The sequence below is a fragment of the Aphis gossypii genome, chromosome X (assembly GCF_020184175.1).
Source record: "Aphis gossypii isolate Hap1 chromosome X, ASM2018417v2, whole genome shotgun sequence".
Lineage (NCBI taxonomy): Eukaryota > Metazoa > Arthropoda > Insecta > Hemiptera > Aphididae > Aphis > Aphis gossypii.
Window position 1 is genome coordinate 63,069,647 of NC_065533.1, and position 21,373 is coordinate 63,091,019.

Sequence of the window (21,373 nt, forward strand, 5' to 3'; positions counted from 1 at the left end):
ATATATATTTTTGCCGTCCTAACGGCGCGGCAACGACGGCCTTTATTTTATTTTTCTCTTCTCGGCTGTTTTGCCCGCTTGAGACTCGACCCCGCGTGGGGCTCGGCACGAGCTATTATTATTGCTCGCGTCGGCGGCGCTATGTAAATAATTCAAACTTGTCGAGAAAAAAAAATAACAAAATGATTCACATACACACATCACGTGTATAATATTATTACAGTGCAAATACTTTTTAACGTGTGTGCGTGTGCGAGCAGAACGAAATCTGGCAATCCGTCAGCGGGACCACTCGTTCAACGCATAAACTCTGCTGCTGTACATTATTATAATGCGATAATATATATTATACGACCATAATATTATACGTCTTATACACAATAACAGCAGATCTCTTTCACCCCGACACTATTTTATATATATAATAAAAACACTGCCGCATTGTTTGTTCCGAAGTTCGTTTACCATTGCCGTATTATTATAATAATATTATTAGGTAGGTGTAGGTACCTATATAATGATTATAATATTAATGATTAATGAATAATAATTATTTATCAGGATATCACCATCGTAAATAACAGTATAATAAACAATTATCACGCAAACAGAGTGTTATATAATAATAATACTAACATATTATATTATTATTTATTTTATGCGTACGACCGCTAAACACTAATGCCTAATAATATGTTAATCGCTGATGTGCAATATATAATACGCGATATTATTAGGTATAATATTATAATGTGCATCGTAAACATGAGGCGAGGTAGTCGTCGGCCGCGTTCCGTTTTTGCTGTGTACAATATTATGTTTTAAAATATTTTATTATGTCTAAGTGCCTGAAGTACCTATATTATATTATGTTATAGGTACGTGTTGTAGTGTTTGGTGGTGTAACCTGAAATGCGCGGTCAGGTCCGGTAACAATTTTCGTCGGATTTTCTGAACAGAATTTTACGCCGTCACCACCCACTCCCACCGAATTATTAACATTCCAGCGCACGTCCGAAAAACATTTTACACGAACGGTAGTCCGATTTGCGTACGGGTAGGTAGGTAGGTATACTCCACTCTATAATTTAATGATCGATAGAGGTAATAAGGTTTAAAACGTTTCGTACCTCTATATAGTCGTTTCGAAGTCACGGTGGCGGATACAATATTATCATAATAATAACGTCGTCTGACGTCTATGGTCTATACCACCCGTACCCGTTATATTAACATTATACATAATATATCTATATAGGTACCTTATAATATATTAATATGTAAATACTAAATTGTAAGTACATAATAATAATACGATATTACTATAGGTATAGTATATTGTATATATTTGTATAAACGCCACCGCTTGTGCGTGCACAGATACCGATTTCACGTCGTCGCCTTAACCCTTTTTTTCCCTCTCCTACCCGCCGTCTACACCGAGGTCTCCGCACGGGCGCCTACTATTCCTTTGACCCTGCCGCCACCGAGTGCTGCTCGGCGCAAACCAGAACATTTAATCAATAACAAGATAAGGTGTAGTCTGCACCGCTATCACGTTGTGATAAAACCGCCACTGCAGCTTCTTATTAACAATATAATAATACCTATATTAATATGGTATACAATTTTACTATAAATTATAATGTAATGAAACATCACAATATTATAATAAAAAAATATTATAAACCACTGCCGCGGTAGGTAATGAATATCCATGCAACGATGATAAGAATAAGCGGGTTTTTGTCGACGAGAAAAGAATCATAGGTAATATTATTTTTGTTGTCGTAGCGTCTCTACGGTATCAAGGCGTACGCAATACGGGAAGTTATCGTCCTCGAATTTGCAGTCACGGGACGCACACGAGCGCGGGCGCGCACGCGCGAAAGGCGTGTGCGCTGGGCGAATGTCGCGTGCCACCGCCGCCGCCGCCACTGTCGATAGTGATAATGCACCGCGGGTTTTGAGAGGTTCTTCGTCGCGGACGATGATCGGATGAAGTTCATTTCGTTTTGTTGGCTTGACTCTAATAATTATTGTTGATGTTGTGAAATATCGCCATCTAACGATCGGTGAAATGAACGTTCCTGCCACCCGCGGACGCCGCCGGTCCGTCGTCGTCAAGTTCGTCATCATGTCTCGGTCCGGATCCGCTGCAGGAGGCGAGCAGGAACAGTAATGTCAAGCGTCAGAAAAACCAAGTTTGTGATTGTCAACGACTACACCTAAGTCAGTCCCCATGGTGGTGGCCGACAGTGCTATGTTGTCAACAGCTAAGGAGGAGTTGTCGTCCGCGGCGGACGTGTATCAGCCGCATGTCAACGTGGATGGTATACCGCCACTGCCAACGGCACTAGCACACCCATCTACATTCCCAGGCAGTCCCATGACAGCCAAGAAGCAGGCTCTCAAGTCATTCGGCGACATCCAGAGCCTCCTTGCGGCAGGCTACCAAAAGGATGTCAAAAAGATACTGCGGGACAATTGCTGGCCGACCAACCATCCTATCAGAGCTCAACTGTGGCCAGCACTTTGCAGACAACACGCATCCGAAAACAGTAACAACATGCAAGAGGGATTCTATTGGGATCTTGTACGACAATTGTTTGGGTCTACTGGTAAGAACATAGTACTTACTTATGTTTTTTTCAACATTATGATCTTTTTTTTTTTTAATAAGTAATGCAATGTTTTTTATTAATTAGAGATTAATTAGGTACCTACTACCTACTTAGTACCTACTTAATGTTTAAAAATCTAATGTTGATGATACATTTGTTCAAATAAATCTTTTATTGAGTAAGTCTTATTGGTTTACTGATAATTTAGAATTTTCTATTTAAAATGTTTCTATTTTAACTTAACAGATATCCAAAAATAAAAAAGGGTGAAAATAAGCTACATAGTTAAATATTTTATGAGTTATTTCAAATATCTACTTTATTTACTTATACAATATCTTATGTTCATATTTGTTTTTAAGATGTATTATTACATTAATAAGCATCAAAGTTTAAACATTTATTCAGAAATAAATATTTTATTTTCAGTAACTAATCTTTAAAATGACTTATTTTTCTTTTAATGTCTAAGCATAAAAATAGTATATATAATGTTTCTTCTGTATTTGTCCCAGTATTTGTTTTGTTACACTTGTCTATCCATAAATCAATCTTGATTTAGTACTTTTCGAGGTACTTTTAAATAATAAAAAAAAAAAGTTATATTTTATATTGTTGTTATTATTATTATAATAACTATTATAACTATAACTATTCTATTAAAATTTCAAACATTTAAAAACCATTTAAGATTAAATTTTATTAATTCAACTATTTATTTTTAAAAATAATTTTTTCATTTTTTACATTTTACTAGATCTTCCAGATAAACCAATTATTTTACCGACATTTGTTGAGTCAAAACACAGACATTTACATCATCTTGATTCAACAGGCAAGAATATTACTGACAGAATTGTTTGCGTGCTGGGGTTTGCTTGTCCAGATATCACTTATAGCCCTGCTATATATTCGTTAACATCATTGTTGCTACACTTTATGCCTGGTTTGAATTTAATATTATTTAATATTTTAATAACATACTTAAATAATTAAGAAAATTAAATTTGTTTTTTTTGTATTTTGTATTTTTTTTTTTTTAGAAGAGGAATGCTATAATAGTTTAACAAGCTTAGTTTCGTCCAAGAACTTAGTATTTGTAACACAAACAAAATTATTGTATGAAGTCACATGGAAAACTGTATTAAATATATGTAGAAAACATGTTGTGCGTATCCACAATTTATCAAACTATTTAATATTATAAGTGTTTTTTAATTTTAAAAATTATGACTTATAGAAATCTGCTGCTGGGCATATTGGGAAACATTGTCCAATAAAAAAATCAGAAAAAATGTACATGGATTGGATTTGGTGGATATTTCAAGGACTACCATTTCATCATGCAGTTAGTTTGATACAATGTGATGAAGATAATTTAAATATGTATTAAACTATACATATAATATTTTTATTTCAGGTTCGAGTTATGGATTGTTATCTTCACGAAGGCATAAAAGTGTTGTATCGTATTTCAATGGCTATCTTGCAACTTTTTTACAAATACTCAACTACAAGTAATTCTATTTGGGCTGAAGAAATAAATAGTCATGGAGTAGATGTAGCTTTAATGAATTTTTGTCGTCAAATGCCGGTACCTAATTAAAATACAAAATGTCTTTTATGAAATAAATAATATTTATGATTTATACAATTATTATTTTATTTAAGGCAAATCCACAAAAAGTACTTAAAACAGCATTTAAAATTCGAGGTTTAAGTTCAGCTTATATTCATAGAGTTTTTGTAAAAACTGAGATGATATTGAAGAGTAAAGCTGTTTTATCTGGTTCCAACAAACTAAACCGTTCCTGTTCTAGTGAAAATTTACCTACTAGTCAATCTCAAATGAATATTCAGATGTCCTCACATACACTTACTATACGTGAGGTAAGTTGTATGATATAATTTATTAAGTATGTGTTATAAAATAGTTATCTTATAATTGCTGAAAATATCTAAACAGTTATTATTTATTTAGACTTATAATATACCAAAATCATTTTGGTATATTTTTCTTTGATTATTCATAAATATTGTTAACTATGTTCTCAATTTGTTTTATTTTATTTTAGCAATTTTTTATTACATATTAATTAATCTATTCGATATAGTATGACTATATTAAAGTTGAATTTAACATTTATAGGTACCTATCTACATTTAGGGGCATTTTATCTTGCATTTTTAGTATTAATTTGACTAGGGGTTATTAAATTTTCAGTAATTGTTATTATAGTTAATATATTTTTACTGTACAAAGTATATAATAATTTATAAGGTTGAATGACAATTTCTAATGCATAAATTATTAATGAAATGTTTTTTAACAAATTACTCAAGTAGTTGTCATATAAAGAGCGATTCTCTTATCTAACAACTTATCATTTCAAAATCTATTAACATTTTTTAAAATATTTATTTTATAAAATTCCTAGTTGAAAAAAACATCATTTTTAAAAAAAAATATTATATATTTTATATTTTTTATTACTTAAGTTAAGTTTTTACTTTTTTGAATGAAAGAATTTGTTTTCGTATTCTGAAACAAAATAAATTTTGATACATAAAAATCAAAATTATTTGAACGAGTAGTTTATAAGTTATGAGTCTTAAAAGTCAAAATATGTTAGAAAAAAATTAAAATATGCATAATAAAATTTTGATTAAATTTTAATTTTGTAGTTATAATTGTTAAATTGTAATTAAGTTTCTAAGCATTTTAACTATTTAAAAATTAATCGGTAAATTACAAAATAATTTATTGGAAAAAAAACACATGCTCTCAATACATTAATTTGGCAATGGCATAAGTCATACTAACAGTGTCTTGTTATAAATATAGCATTGGTTGTAACAATGTACCTATAAATGTTGTTTTGGAAATTTTATCAACAAGATTAAATAAAACAGGCAAAGTTATGACTTCACTTTGAAATTCCAACTTCTAATTCATGGAAGTTTAGAAATTTAGTTGCCTATTTTTAGTATCCAAATATTATTTGATACATACAATATTTGATGTATACACGTACCTATAATCTTTTTGTTTTTGCTTAACATCTTTTTGGACCGTGAGGTGTATTTTTGTTAAAGTATGTAAAAATATGCAGAACTATGTACTAATGTTAGATTAAACAAAATATGCATTACACAATTTTGATTTTTAAGCAGTCAAGTAATGATTTATAAACAATTGTTAGATTAGGTTAGTATGATTATGATGAAAATAGCAACATATATTTTATGTAAAATTCGATTTTTACTTTTAGCTCTTAAACTACTCATCCTAATTTCAATTTTTTTGTATTGAAATATTTTGCTTCAGAATATGAAATTAAAAATGTATGTAGGCATTTAAAGCAATAAAATCATATAAAAAAATATTTGTTTTTAAAAACTCAATAGATTTTGAAACAATGAGACATGAGTATTGTTTGATAAAAAAATTACTCAGTATTTTGGAAATTAATCTTATAAATAGGATACTCATGCATTTGTATACCAATTTTGTATTAAATGCTAAGCAAAGCAACATTGTTAATTGCTTCGAGATGACTGGATTCAATGTATAAAATTTCAATTTGCATAATATACTTTGCATATTTCTAAGAATTTATCATATTTGGCTTAGTTGGCATAACCATGCATTTTTCACATTTAAAGATAATTTTAGTTTCTTTAAATAATTTAACTCTTTGTTTATAGTTAAGTGTATGAATAGGCTAATTTTAACGTTAATTAAAAACAAAATTTATATGAAAACTTTAATATTTAAAATGTACAATTAATAAATGTATATAATTACCTAAATTATAAAAATAATAAAATTATACTACCCATCCAGTCTAATATAAACAAATAATTGAAAAAAAAATGTATTTATTCATACAAGTTTGAAATGAAGTATAAAGATGTAATTAGGTATTTATATAAATTAAAACAATTGAAAATATTATTTTTATGACATTTTATCGTAATCAAAAGTTTTTTACTACATATTTAAGTGCATATTTTGAGCATAAACATACAAGCCTTTGTTTATGAATTTATAAAAATAAAATAAGTGATCAAAATATAACAAACTTATTTCAAAATATTAATATGCTGTATATTTTTATATAGCTATAATTATTCTTATACTTCATTGTGTTTATTCTGTTTTAGTTTTTAAGTTATTGTTAAATAATAATATATAATATTGTTAAAATATAGTTATATATTAAACATAATAATGTGTATGTAAAAATAATATTTCTTTTTTGTAAAATTACATAATACATTCAAAATTACTTGATTTGTTGAAGAGAATTACACATGTTTTTAAGTAAATATAAGCTCTAAAAATTCATTTAGATTTTATTTTTCTAATTATCTAATATCAATTTGATTATTTTGACCATAAAATATTAGTTTATATTTTAAAAAAGTCATTTAGATTATTATCTTCTTTTTATTGAATGCGTGCATATATTTATTTTAAATATTTAGTTTAAATAAATGTTTATTTTATTATTTTTACTTGAAAATTATTATTGGTAAATTGCATTAATTTTAATACAACATGTTATGATTGGTTCTAAAAAAACTATCGTTTGATAATTTAGTTTTAAGTAAATTTATATTGTTTATTCTTATGTTTTTCAATAGCCGTTTGTTAGTCTTATAATGTATGAATAGATTATTATAATAAATACAATCTGGTTATTTAAATCTTCAAATGATAGTGAATCATACTTGCATTTTATCAATAACATAACATTTGGTATTAAACTTGTATGTGTTATGCTGGCATTCAGGGAGAACATTCACCAAGCCCTCGGGCTTCCACGATGGCCAGTTATCCAATTAACAATATCAGATCTTTGATAGCTAATCATCAGGATGTAAGTTTATTATTTAAACTGCAGCTGAATCCAGATATTTTATAAATTTTTATTTATTTATTTTTGCAGAATGTTTGAACTTAATCTATATATATTTTTTTTATCCAAGCTTATTCTGTATATTTTTTGAGTACATGCAATTAGCTTATATTTTATAATTATGATTTTAAAACTCTAGAAATTAGATCTAGAGTGCCCAAAGCTGAACATTTTAGTTTATTTTTTTAATTTTAATTTTGCAAGATTAATTCCAGTGTTAATAAACTGTTTTAGTAATTAGAATATATATATATTAGACATTTAGTGTTATCTATGTATTTGTTTACACAGACCAACTACTTAAGTAATCACTGTATATAGATAAATTTACAATTTTTATTTATTTATCATAAGTGCACATTAGAGTATGCAATTAAAGTATGTTATAAATCAATTTAGATTTATTTATAAATACTAATATTACAATTTATTATATGAAAATAAATTCTTGCATCTGATATTTGTTCAGGGATTAAGTACCTATTGTTAAGAATTGTTTGTTGAGGCTCAACTTTATTGGTTTATTTTAGCCAAGGTTTATTTTACCACAATTTTTCTAATTTATTAAAGCTCAGATTTCGTAGTAAAATAAATCGTTTAAAAGTATTTTTAAATTTTTAAAAAATCATATTCTTAATTTAAACTCTAAAATAAAAAATAAAATTTAATTATGAAGATTAAAAAACAAATTTATTAACATGTATTTAGTAAAATTATTTTCATTAAAATGTCTATTTAGAGTAGAGGAAAAGAGAGTGTTTTTATATTTTTATATCTACATTAAAAACATTTATGTTTGACTTAGTTTTATCTAAAGGTATTTGGCATTTGCTATTGAGATATACAAGATCTGCAGCTGTATACCTTAAACGCAGAGCGTACTTTCCTAGAACAGTTAATATACTATTATAAAACTATTTCAAACATAGTCATAAACAAAAAATGTTTAATATTTGAGAATAGATTGTTCATAAATATGAATTCATGATAATAATATTATATTACAATTAATAGTGTGTGGTTGAAAGTTTTAACTTTTAACAATTAAAGTAGAAATGTTAATTTTTAATTTTAACATTTTATAAAACAATTTTGTACACTTTTATCAGCATTTTATATGTTCAAAATAATAATCAAAAGGAGACATTCTGCATACACTGAAAAAGAGGTCTGCAAATGACAATTATGAGTGTTATTGATTGTATTTGTATAACACTGATAAAACTAAAATTTGGGTATTTCAATAATTATTTGATCATATATCTATAATATAAGTTGATAATTTAATTCATTAGTTATTTGTGGTGATAATATAGTAGTCTAATTAAATAAAATTATAAAAAAAGGTAAAATTGTGCAAACATTGGTAATGGTAAAAAAAAATGCATATCTAAGGGAAGAGCAAAATAAAGTTTATGTCAGATTATTGTAATCAGAATGATTTGAAACACATTTGTATGAAAAAAATTATTTGTATGTCACACTTGTTGCCAAAAAAACATTGCCTGTTGTATTTTTTTGCGGATTTAATATTTTTTATATTTTTTTTATCTGAATTTTTCTACATTACTGATTGCACAGGCTAAAACAGGAATAGTCTACTACCTGGTTATAATCACTATATTTTTATTAAAACTAAAGTTGAATTAAAAAATAATCATAGTTTTATTTTTTCTGATTGGTTCATATTTAATTTTATCATTTAATTAACAATATGTTACAAGAATAATTTTATTTAATGCAGTTTGTATGAAATATTTTTGATTTTAGTAAGTTGTTTGTATTTTAAATATTGTATTCATGCATGAGTTATGTCCAAAAGTAATTTAAACTACTGACAGAGCAAGTAATATTTTATAAAATAGTTTTTATATTATTATCCTATTACAAAATGTATTCTGTTAAGGTATTAAATTAAATTATATATCATTGTACATAATTACAAAAGAAATCAAGGCTTGTAACTGAAATTATTTATACTATAAAATGATAGTATTTTTTTTATAAAATTGTCCTTATACATGAAATGGAAAACAGTTTTGTTTATTGCATTGAATTACGCTATTAATATCCAAGATATCAATACATGATATAACAACATCAACGTTTCAAGTGAAACATTTACTTTAAATTCATAAATTTTTTTTTAACTCATATTAGGGACTTTTTTTGTGTAAAATATCAGTGTAAATACTGTATATGATATTGTTTATGTTACTTTTTTTAGTGTGTCGTTAAAACCTGAATAAATAAATTGTTTTGGCATTATAACAAGTTTGAAGCCAACATTTTAATTGTATTCTAATTTCTGATTTCACCATTATGGTTACATGCCTTGAACATAATATTTAAAATTAATACAATTTAATGTATACTTATATATGATAAAGTAATGGACATTTTGTTATAATTCATTTCAGCTTTTTACATTATGGTCTTGGTTGCCGGTGAGGATAACAATGTACCAACCAATACTTCTTTATACAACTGAAGAGCATGGCTGTAGTTTGACTACATTTTATGTTAGAGTTGAACATCATGAACCAACACTTCTACTAATAAAAACTTGCACTGATGAAGTATAAAATAATATACCTACACTAAATAATATTATATGTACCGTTTGACAGTTTTAAAGATTCTATTTTTATTTTTAAGGTTTTTGGTGCATATTGTTCTTCAAAGTGGATTGAGAGAAACAAAAAGGATGATCGCGGAAATAGACAAGCTTATTTTGGTACTGGTGAGACATTCATATTCAGTCTGTATCCGGGTAAGGCAAAATACCCATGGGTTGGAATGGAAGTTGATAATGTACATCATGCCAATGAGCTGTTTATGGCTGCTGATCAAAAAATGATTACTATTGGTGGAGGGTAAAATTATTGATTAGTTATTTCATTTAAATACTAGTTTGAAATCAATAATGATTATTTTTAATATTGATGTTCTTAATACAGTGATGGTCAAGCTATATGGATGGATGAAAACGTTCGATATGGAAAAACTGAGAGTTGTTCTACATTCAACAATCCTCCATTGTGTAAAAGTCGTGACTTTGAAATAAAAGTCTTGGAAGTCTATGGTTTTGATGGCGTGTAAGTAATTCTAAAAGTAATATGAATATATCAGAATTATTAAATGTTAAAGTTTAACACTCTACTGTTGTAGCCACAGGTCAGTGTGGGTTACCAAATGTACTAAGAAAATTAATTTTCATACAATAATATTGGTTTAATTATGTTACATTGGTATAATGTTAATTACTAATTTTATTATAAAAGTAACAATAATTTTATTTTTAGGATTCTTTAAAGCAAGTAACTATTCAACTCAAGTGATAAGTCTACTAGTCATATTTATTTATTTTTTATTTATATATTATACTCATGGTTACTTATTTAGTAAGTAAGAATAAGCAATTTATGTAATACTAAATCCATGGCAATTACAGAATATTTGTTCCTGGATTTTTATAATAGGTACTTACTACTTAATTAATAATTGTAACATGTTTTGAAGTTGCATGAGTACTCAAATTTAACTAACAAATTTGATCCAAGTTTGAATTATTTTTTATTAATAAGTATTTAAGTATGCATAATAGTTTTAGTACTTAAAGTTTTAGTACAAATTTTTTTTTTTAAATATTAAATTATTTCAATTATCAAAATATTACTATCATAGTATTATATGGTATATATATTTTTTTATTGCAATAAAATAATTATTCCTTACGTATTCATTGCTCGACACAGTTGGATTTATTATACTTTTTACAAATAATTATTCTGTTCCTGAATATAATATTGAGTACAGTAATTAATTCTAAATAAAAAAATATGAGTATGTGTGCAACTTAAATATTTATCAAATATTATTCTATTTCATATAAGTGATAAATACAGCCTGTTTCAGAAACAAAAAGCATAATATTAGACCAAAGAAATTTTTGCTCTTGAGTAAATAACCAATGTATTAATTTATTATACTAGTATTTTATTTAAAAATAATTAATTGTGGATTATAGACTTGATTGATTTGTTCATAATTTGGGAGTTAATATTTAAGTGATTTATACTAATTATAATTTAAAAAAAATCTATTGGTTGGATTTTTATCTAGCCATGTTTTACATTACAATATCTCTAAATGTGTTCAAAAATTTTTAATTCTAATCTTAAGACATATTGCCCATTAAATAATTGAGTAGAACAATAAATCTTATAATATGTTCCTGAATACATTATTTTTTTTTTTTTTTGGCATTTTATTCATTACAGGCTGTATATAAAAAAGTAAAGTCAATAAAAATTTTTGTAATTGATAGCTTATTATATTTATTAAAAACTAAAAAGTGTAATTAATTATTACTAAGTGTGTGTGTATATTGTAAAAATGTATACAATAGAAAATGATGAATTAGTGTTGAACTACTAGTACAGTATACTGTTAACTCATTATAATTTTTAAATTAAGAATAATTATTTTCTGTTAGATATAATAGTTATAATTACCATATTATTGGTATCGGAACACCAAGTAAATCGCCTCTTCATTATTATATAGTAACATTTTATAATTACATTTCTATGATTCCTATTATATTTTTTAAGGTACATATTTCATCTATATATATTTGTAATTGGTTTTTTAAATGTTAATATAATTCATATTTTATCAAAATATATATAGAAGAGCTCTAAGTCTCTAAATTTATTGGTGATTTATTAAACATAATGGGTCGATACTAATATACTTCAATTTGATCACTTGTGTGTTCATTATTTGTAGGCATACAACATTCATATTAGCATGTGAAGCATTTTTAATCTACTACTTTGAGTATAATATTCAAATTGCTTTTTCAAATTTACTATTTTATTAGTTTGAAATTTTAAGTACTGTGTTCACTAGTTTTACAATTCAGTTAAGTTTCGAGTCAAACATTAGAATGATGATTCGACATTGGATTGCACTTAATTCTAAACTATTTAACTAATATTTAACTAGTACTTTAAAAATGAGTTCATATTTATATGTTATAAAATTTGTTTTGAACAAAATGTTATTTGCATAGGTCATTTAGTATAAGTATGTAAGCGTGGTCTTATTCTAATTATTATTAAACCATTCGTTAAATATTGAAAGTTAGTTTTCAAATTGTTTTAATACATAATTACATATATAATACATTAGGCATTATGATTTTTTCGGCTATTTTATTGTTACCAAGTTAATTCCAATTTTATATTTATATATCAATATCATAATGGATTAAATAGTATGTTTGAAATATCATGTTAGAATGTGATATAATTTATATCAAGTGTGAAAAAAATTATACTACTAATGTTATAAAATTGCATTTTGCATATTATATTAAATTATTATTATTATTCTTATACGCTTAGACTGCTATTATATTCATAGAATAGTGATATAATAAATATATAATATGTATACTTTACAATATATTATACATATTTATTATAGTTGTTATAATTTAAATACATAATAGATGTTAAATTTTCCCATCGAGCTTTTAGTTGTTTAAACTATACATACTTATTGACAAGAGCATTTTATGCGCACTCTCTTGTCAGTACTATGTTAATTAATTTTGTTAAGTTTTTTTTTATTATGAAGTGTACACATCGATAGCTTTATAATATTATGTTTAATTGTTAAACATTTATAGTATACCTTTGTTGTTTTTTTTTTTTTTTTGTGTAAAATATGTTTAGTCTCTTGTAAAATCGACGCAACGAAATCTCAACCTTTTTAAATTTTAAATTTTTATATACGTTTTGTTATAACTATAATTAAGATTGCAATAACATGTCTAATATTATTATTTTGTTAAGAAATAAAATTGTTGGTTACCTATAAACACAATTTAAAAATTTACTTTGTTGCGTCTTCTTTACCAGAGACTTCCATTAGTTCCAACCGTATTGTTATAATCTGTACAGTAGGGACATTTTTAAAATTTGTTTTTTATTACTATTATTATTATTATTATTATTATTATGATTATTATTTTTAATATTATTAATGTTTTTGAAGTCTAGTCAACTCTTTAAGTGGTGTGTCTTTAATTCCGCCCATTTTATTATATCCCACTCAGCGATACAATGTTGTTACCTTTTAATTGTTTTATATATATCGTCGCCATCTGTGATATAACATCCATATTATAATATATTATGTTTCTCCCCTCCAATTGTCCCCTATTTTTTACTTGAAAGTTTTTACTATATTAATTTGATTATAGAGAGTGGGCTTTACTTGATTTTGGATAAATATCACATTATAGTAGAAACTAAAATTAATGTGTTATATGTCCATTCAGTAAATAATTTTTATTATGTACCTCTCCCCACCATTGACCAACTATTATACGTGTCATTGCTATTTATTTCATATTGCTATACTTAGCATCTTACTGTACATTTTTGTTACAATTCACTATAATATGTTATTTATATTATATTAAAGATGTTTTTTTTTTTAGATTTGTTACCAATTTAGTATTATTATAGACATTTTAATACCTTTATACGCATACATAATAATATAGAATCTGTACATAACATTAGGCTGTGTACTTTTTGAAATGTGTGAGTTAGACCACTATGTATTCAAACTAAATAAAAATACATTTTGATTAACAGTACATTTGTTATGCTATACATTGTTTTTTTATTTAAATCAAAATGGTATTATTTAGTGTCCTCGGTGTGTTATTTTAAATAGTGATTTGAAAATATATTTGAATTACTTATATTTACCATTAAAAATATCTATAAAAAGTACAAAATAATAAATTGCTAATGAACGATTGAGTACAAATAAATTTATTTAAATATGTTATATAGGAGGATATCAGTGCGTAATTTTTTTCTTCTCTGAAACACGCTGTAAAACTAATCTTATGATTTAGTTTTATTATTAGAGTGAATTTACTGATGTATTATTACATTTAAAGCTAAAAACATCATATGTGACTATTTGTAAATTGGCTTTTCTCTTACAATATTTCAATTTGTTGGTATGCAAATACATAAAATATTACAATTTAAAAATTATTACTATTATATAACAAAAAAAAACCACTTATTAACACATAAAATATCCTCACTATTACATTTCATTGAACAGGCTAATTCACTTTAATATTAAAACTATCAGCACAACATTTAAAATGTTTTTTCAATTAACTCAAATTTATGGTAAGCTAGAGAAAGTGTGCAAACATCCTTTTATTAGCTATTTGATCCTTTTTATTTTTACTTAAATCCTGTCTCATGCCAATTTATTGACTATATTGACTATCCTAGTTGTTAAATAAAACTCTTGAAACATATTTGATTTTGTTGTATGATTTGGTTACTTGAAAATAAGTTTTCCACTTGTAAATTACAATTTTAACCTTTTAAGATTTGATTTTAAAATATTGAATATTAATAATATTAACATGTATTCATCATACTGAAGTGAAAAAATTAATTACATAATGTAAGAAAATTGTTTTAAATTAAATTTCATGAGAAATTCATTATTTTTAAAAAAAAATTATCAGATAAAATTATGTTTATTGATACAAATTACTAATTTCAAAAGATTAACAATATTATAACAAAAAATAATTTATATTTGTGTTGTATGATATTGTCACGTATATGTTTGTGTAGGAATTCCTCACTGTTTACTCACATTAGTCGAGTTTTTTAGATTGAGACGTAATATATTTTTAAAATATTTAGGCTCTTATTATAGATATTTGATATTTTTAATTAGCGATTGAATTAATTGAAGTTGATATCATGACAAAACTCGTAAAAATTACGAAAATTTTCAGATTATTTTGTAGCTCAAAATTCATAGCAGGTAACACTTTATATAAAAATTTAACACCTAGATACTAGGTTCTCATTTCAAAAAATATACATAAGCGTAATTTTTTTTGTAAACATTTCATTTTAAAACGTTAATTTTTAACGAAAAATAATAATTTTTGTTATTTTATTGTAATTTAAATAAATTTTATTTGTATGGATTTAAAAACACCACTTGTTTGTTACCTGTTAGTATGTATAATAAAAGTACCTATTTAATAATATAATTTTTGCATTTTTTTAGCTCAAAATCAGTTTAACACACCTAATTAATAGGGCTCGGATTTTGTAGCAAAATAAATCCTTAAAAAAATAGCAAAAAAGTGCATTTATTCAATTTAATTTGAAAAAAAAAACAAATTTAAATTACTTACACATTAAATTTAATATTAAAAATTGAATTTACAACCATATATTTGGTAAAGTTACTTTGGTTAAAACTTATTGTATTGGGTATTAATATATTTTTGTACATAGAAAATGACCTTTCCACATAAACTGAAGTGATTAGTGCATATTTCATACAAACTGAATCATATTGTTCCTCATCAATGTTTGGTGTAGTGCCGCTATGAATGTCAGGATGTTATTAATTTTTTGAAGTTCTACCTATCCACTATTCTTTGAAAAAACATAATTGCACTTTTCTAAAATCAATTCTCTACTTAGTCTACTTCATCATTAGCCTCTAACTCGTGTTTTGCTTCTAACACGGTAGATTACTATGATTAACTGCGGGCACTCTTGCTGAATTCTTCAACTGTACTCTTTATTTAAATTAAACGTGCGCAATAATATTCTATAGCTGTAAGCTATGTAGGTATCTTAATTCTTAACTAGTAGTTGAGTTATGTTGGTTTAAGTGTGTTTGAAATGGGCACTAGGTATTTTTTTTTTTAATAGCAATCTGTTTTGATTATGTCAGAAATGTTTTTTTATCTTGGCAATTAAACGATCAACTTTTGGAAAATGTGCGCTCACTTCTTCATACACATTATGGAAGGCAAGAGTTAAGTCCTAAGCTGTCACATGCAAAGTTTTTGGATACAATTCTTGAATACAGCGGTTAAGTTTTATCATTTAGGTACAATGTAGCGTTTGAAGTTGAAATATTGACAAAAATTCATCAAACTCATGAATATTATTTTGTAGCTATAAATTTATAAATCATAAAAACTTTTATATAAGTAGGTAGCTAAGAATTGAAAATTGTATACAAGATTTTCCATAAGTTTGGTTTACAATAATTATAAAAGATCTTATTTTGGGGTATTTAAGTCATTAAAACATAAACCACCTTTTTCACCACCCACTGGAAAATATATCCTAGGCTGATAAATCATCTTCGTTCAGAATCGTTTTTCGTATACAATGATACCTATCATTGCATTAAAATTTAACACATCCATTATAATAGCGACTTACTATATTATACCGCAGAGCGTTACTCTCTTGACCACTCATTTTTTATTTAAATATAAACATTTCAAAAAACAATTCAAAGATCGTCGTAAGAAAAATTAATTAAAATAGTAAAATAATATAATTCAAATACTTACCTAGTGTTTGTTTGTTTTAAAAATTTCCAGTATATTTAGATAACGCCGAAAAGGAAAAAATAGGTAAGTTATTATTGTATATTGTTAAGTTCATTTATTTTTCAGAGTAGTAGTTTGTTACCAGTTTTATAACGTAAATCTATAAATTTTTTATTTAAATACTCGTCGAAAATTTTTGCTGTGCCTACTTATATTTCTTTTTATTTTCTTAATTATTTTTTATTTTGCTTATTTTATTACTATCTAGTCCTCTTATTATTATACATGGTGTAACTCATCTATTTATCAAATGCAATAATAGTACAAAAGAATCAGTTTGTATTTTTAAATTTAATGTAAGCATTTTAATTTTTTTTTTATATTAAAATAAATAATTTACAAAATATTAACTGGCAGAATCAATATATAAAAAAAATCGGCGGAGTTGATACGTTGCGCAATCGATAAATTTCTTACAGGTTTAAATGTAATTTCGGCGCAATCGATATACTTGTACGCCCTTTTATGGGTGTATATTTGTGTCTTGTATATTTTAAAACTTCTTAGTTTTATATTTTTTTTATTACATTCTTTATAAATATAGGTACTATTGGCTTATACCCATAAGTATGTATAGGTACATACTTTTTTCCTAAAATAAACTAAAAACTGAATGATTATCAATTTTCTTCATTTGCAGCACATTGGGTTTACTATGTTGAATTCATATCTTGTATTATGTTGTATCATGGTACGACTTCGGGTATCTTGCTTGGACAGTACGAAAAAGTACTATGTATGTAAATGTGTATATATGCTGCTCAGACTCCAGGCGTTATTATTGTCGATCGACTTGATCAGAGTACTTGGACTCACGACACTATTGGGGAGATGGTATTTTGGGCCAATTTTATTACTTGTAATTTGCGCCATGAATAGTTACATTTAAGTACGTATGTAATTTGCGCTAAAATATAAAAATATAACATGTATTTTGTGCCACATATACAAATTAATTTTGGTATTTTGTGCGACGACAGAAAACGAAATGGAATATGTAAATATGTAATTTGCGCCTCACTTTCAATAATATTCAATTTATAAACAAAATAAAATTGACAGAAAAGGCTTAGTTTCGTCATTAAGCTATAAGTATAAAAAAGGTGAGTAAGCTAGGTATTTTATTTCAAAAATTATATGTTATATATTACAAAAATAGTATATACTAAACGAAAATTTAGTTATACTTTAATATAGGTACACGGAGTTTGTTTTATTTATATACATAAATACATTTTATTTATAATTATAGTAGGTACAGTGGTACACAATGGTACAGATTAGATAATGCCTTTTTATTTAATTTTATTTGGCGCAAATTACAAACTTAAAAAGTGGTGCAAATTACCAAAATAAATTTTTAGATGTGACGCAAATAACATAATTTTTTTTTGTGGGTTAGGTTAGGGGGGGGGAGGTTGTTTTTGGTGCAAATTACGTAAGCCCCACTATTGCACTTTCGTTGTCGATTATAATAATGATTACATAATTAAAAGTAAGTATTTCAAGTATTACCGTCATGTTTCATTCATTTTGTTTGTCACATATGGTTTTTAAAGTTATAAAGTATTTAAAGTTTTGATGAGAAGAGTGGAGAGGTAAAGAGAGATACCTCACAAAATATTAGTCTACCTACTTTAGAATTATGTGTATAAAAATAAAAAATATTCTGCTTCATAATATGAAATGTTGTATTGTTATCATTCAAAAAGTAAAAAACTTAAAAGATTATAAGTTATAATTTATAACCAAAAAAAAAAAAAATGTTAACAGATCTTGAAATAATGATTGTTGTTCGATAAGAAAATCATCCAGTATGTATATAATATATATAATATTACCATAAATTTAGTTAATAACGTAAATGTCTTGCCAATATCATTAATAACCTGATGGTAGTAGACGCTATCTCTATCATTATAATATAGTGTATACTGTATAATGACTTTATGAAAATAGTTCTACGCCTCTGCGGTATTTGACAATTGGAAGGTAAAACGTCAAGATTTGTTATGCGAATAGATGAGTCGAAAGGCAAAAATGTGTTTAATACTGATGAAACGGAATTATTTTTTAAGTGTTTACCTTAACAAACTTTAAAAAACAAAAAGTGGCACGGATGGAAAGAAGCGAATCACATTGACACTATTATAGGTAGTAGGTACTACGTTATCGAATGAGCAAGTCCATACAACTCCATGCACAAATAAAAATTACAGGGCTTTTTTTTTAAAAATAAACTTTACTGATCCATGTAAATATGTTTATAGGAAGGTATATGTATATTATGATTTTACATATTTGTATTGTTAAATGAAAACGAGTAACAATTTATAGTGTGTTGATTTTCATTTTTCTATAAGTCCCGTTATAACGAATTTTGTTTGTTTAGGTACTCAATAACAAAACGAGTTTTGATACAAGAAACTTTTGATATTATAAACTTTTTTGGTCTCCTGAGACAAGTTATACTATCTTAACTATTTATAGTTGACTATATTAAAATGTTAACAAATGTTTTTATTTAATTGTTTTATATTTTGAGTGGAGTGATTTTTGATTTACAATAATATTTTTTTTCGTTCACCATTTATGGCAGTAAAAATACTTAAATTTTAAATTAGGGGGGTTCTAGATAGAAAATTGGATCTAATTGGTACTTTAGGGGTTAAAAGTGAAAGCATTTTTCTAAAAATTTGGGAAAAGTAAAAAAATAATAATAAGGAAAACAGAAAATTTCACACTAAATCTGCAGTTTTTGAAAAAATAAATATCTTTGTTTTGTAATAATTAAAAAATGAATAGGTAACTGTAGAAACACTAGAAACTTATAAGCAGTTGTAAACTGACAATAATAGTTATAAACAATTTTAGTTATAACTTAAGCCACTTCAGAGTTCAGATATATTGTAAATAAGTTTTAAATAGAATTAAAGCTTAAATGGGTGATTTAATCTGATGGAGGGGGGATGGACGTAAATATAGACGACTGTCTACATGAAAATCACCCTTTCCCTATGCCTGCTATGGTGTATGGTTCTATCGGTTGCTCTAATAAATTAAAAAATTACATAAACATGGATGATTCGGATGAGTAAATGCACAAATTGCATTAAAAACATAAAACGTGGTATTTAGAAATACCATGTGTTAGAATTATAATTCCATGTACAAAGAAGAATTTGGTCACTTTTATACTTTGATACCCCTGTTATTATAATGATATAGCCTATAGGAATATTTCTACAAATATAAATACATTGATACCAATTAATAATTAATTATTTAAGCCTATAGCCTATAGGCTATAGTCTACAAAATTAATATTGTGTAAACGACACTTCCTTGGTGCTAATCGACGAATTGTCAATGCATCCTATGCGCGACTTTCTTTGTACACGATCGATGCACACTGTTATTAATAATATTTTGGATGATTTTTTACTACAGTTTGCTGTGCTGCTGTAGCTAGACTATTTTTAAAGCTGCACGACATTAATGTAAATAATTATGAGCGTTATTTAGGGCTAATGTAGCATGTCCCTCATTACTCATTAGTTATTATCATTTTGCAATAAAGTATTTACGAAGGATAAACGTAAAAAACGACATATTTGTGCTCAATAATATACTAAATACTAATATAGTCACACCATATAACATAGCAACACCATAAAAAAATTAGGAAAGCTCATTCTTTGAGCACGCTAAATTTCCAATTTCTAACTTATAAAAAAACTGTAATTCTGTTTACAATTTTAAAAAAATTTGGTAACCTTTATTTTTTGGTACTAATTGTTTAATAATGGCTAGTAATGCTAATATGGACCTATATCATATACTTATACTTAGATATTTTAGATTTTGAACGGAGTGATGAATGTATTGATTTTACAATGATGTATGTTTTTTTTTTGTTTTTTTTTGTGTCTGTGTACAGCATAACTAGTCGAAATAATGCTTCAATTTCAAACTTTGGGGATGGTTTCCGATGGAAAAGTGAATATCCTTGGTGCATTATAGAAATAAAAAGTAAACATTTTCCAACGGTTTTCAAAAAAATCGAGAAAAACAAAAAAAAAAAAAAAAATAAAAGCGGGCAAGTGGGTACCGCTCTGCCGTACATTAGGAGGTGGGGTGGACCTCGGACTAGGGTAGGTTACATTTGAATGCAATGATAGGTATCATTGTATATGAAAAACGATTCTGAAAGGAGATGATATTTCAGTCTAGGATATATTATATTTAAATATTGCCATATATTCTAATTTGAAACAAATATTTTATTTTTCAATTAGGACGCATTTGCAAAAGGCATGGTTAAT

The 21,373-nt window shown here is 26.0% G+C and overlaps 1 protein-coding gene across 4 annotated transcripts; it reads left to right on the top strand.

The window, feature by feature from the left end:
• The first annotated feature begins 763 nt into the window (after positions 1-763).
• Positions 764-14,228, top strand: LOC114124759 (GTPase-activating protein skywalker-like). Of its 4 annotated transcripts, XM_027988123.2 has the most exons (12): positions 765-1,065; positions 1,795-2,621; positions 3,382-3,570; positions 3,668-3,792; positions 3,865-3,972; positions 4,045-4,218; positions 4,296-4,514; positions 7,424-7,510; positions 9,970-10,128; positions 10,208-10,425; positions 10,510-10,647; positions 10,855-14,228. In XM_027988123.2, the coding sequence occupies exons 2-12, from the start codon at positions 2,243-2,245 to the stop codon at positions 10,862-10,864; spliced, it is 1,806 nt and encodes a 601-aa protein (XP_027843924.1). In that variant the 5' UTR covers positions 765-1,065; positions 1,795-2,242; the 3' UTR covers positions 10,865-14,228. The 4 variants fall into 4 exon arrangements, with proteins under 4 accessions (XP_027843925.1, XP_027843924.1, XP_027843926.1 ...); XM_027988124.2 differs by lacking the exon at positions 10,855-14,228 and having other exon boundaries at positions 764-2,621; positions 10,510-10,651; XM_027988125.2 differs by lacking the exon at positions 7,424-7,510 and having other exon boundaries at positions 765-2,621.
• Positions 14,229-21,373: the final 7,145 nt, after the last annotated feature.

Coding starts and splice junctions, on each gene's coding strand:
- LOC114124759 (XM_027988123.2), top strand. CDS start 2,243: ATGGTGGTGGCCGACAGTGCTATGTTGTCAACAGCTAAGGAGGAGTTG. Junction 3,793..3,864: donor ATATATGTAGAAAACATGTT/GTGCGTATCCAC, acceptor TATGACTTATAG/AAATCTGCTGCTGGGCATAT. Junction 10,426..10,509: donor ATGATTACTATTGGTGGAGG/GTAAAATTATTG, acceptor TTCTTAATACAG/TGATGGTCAAGCTATATGGA.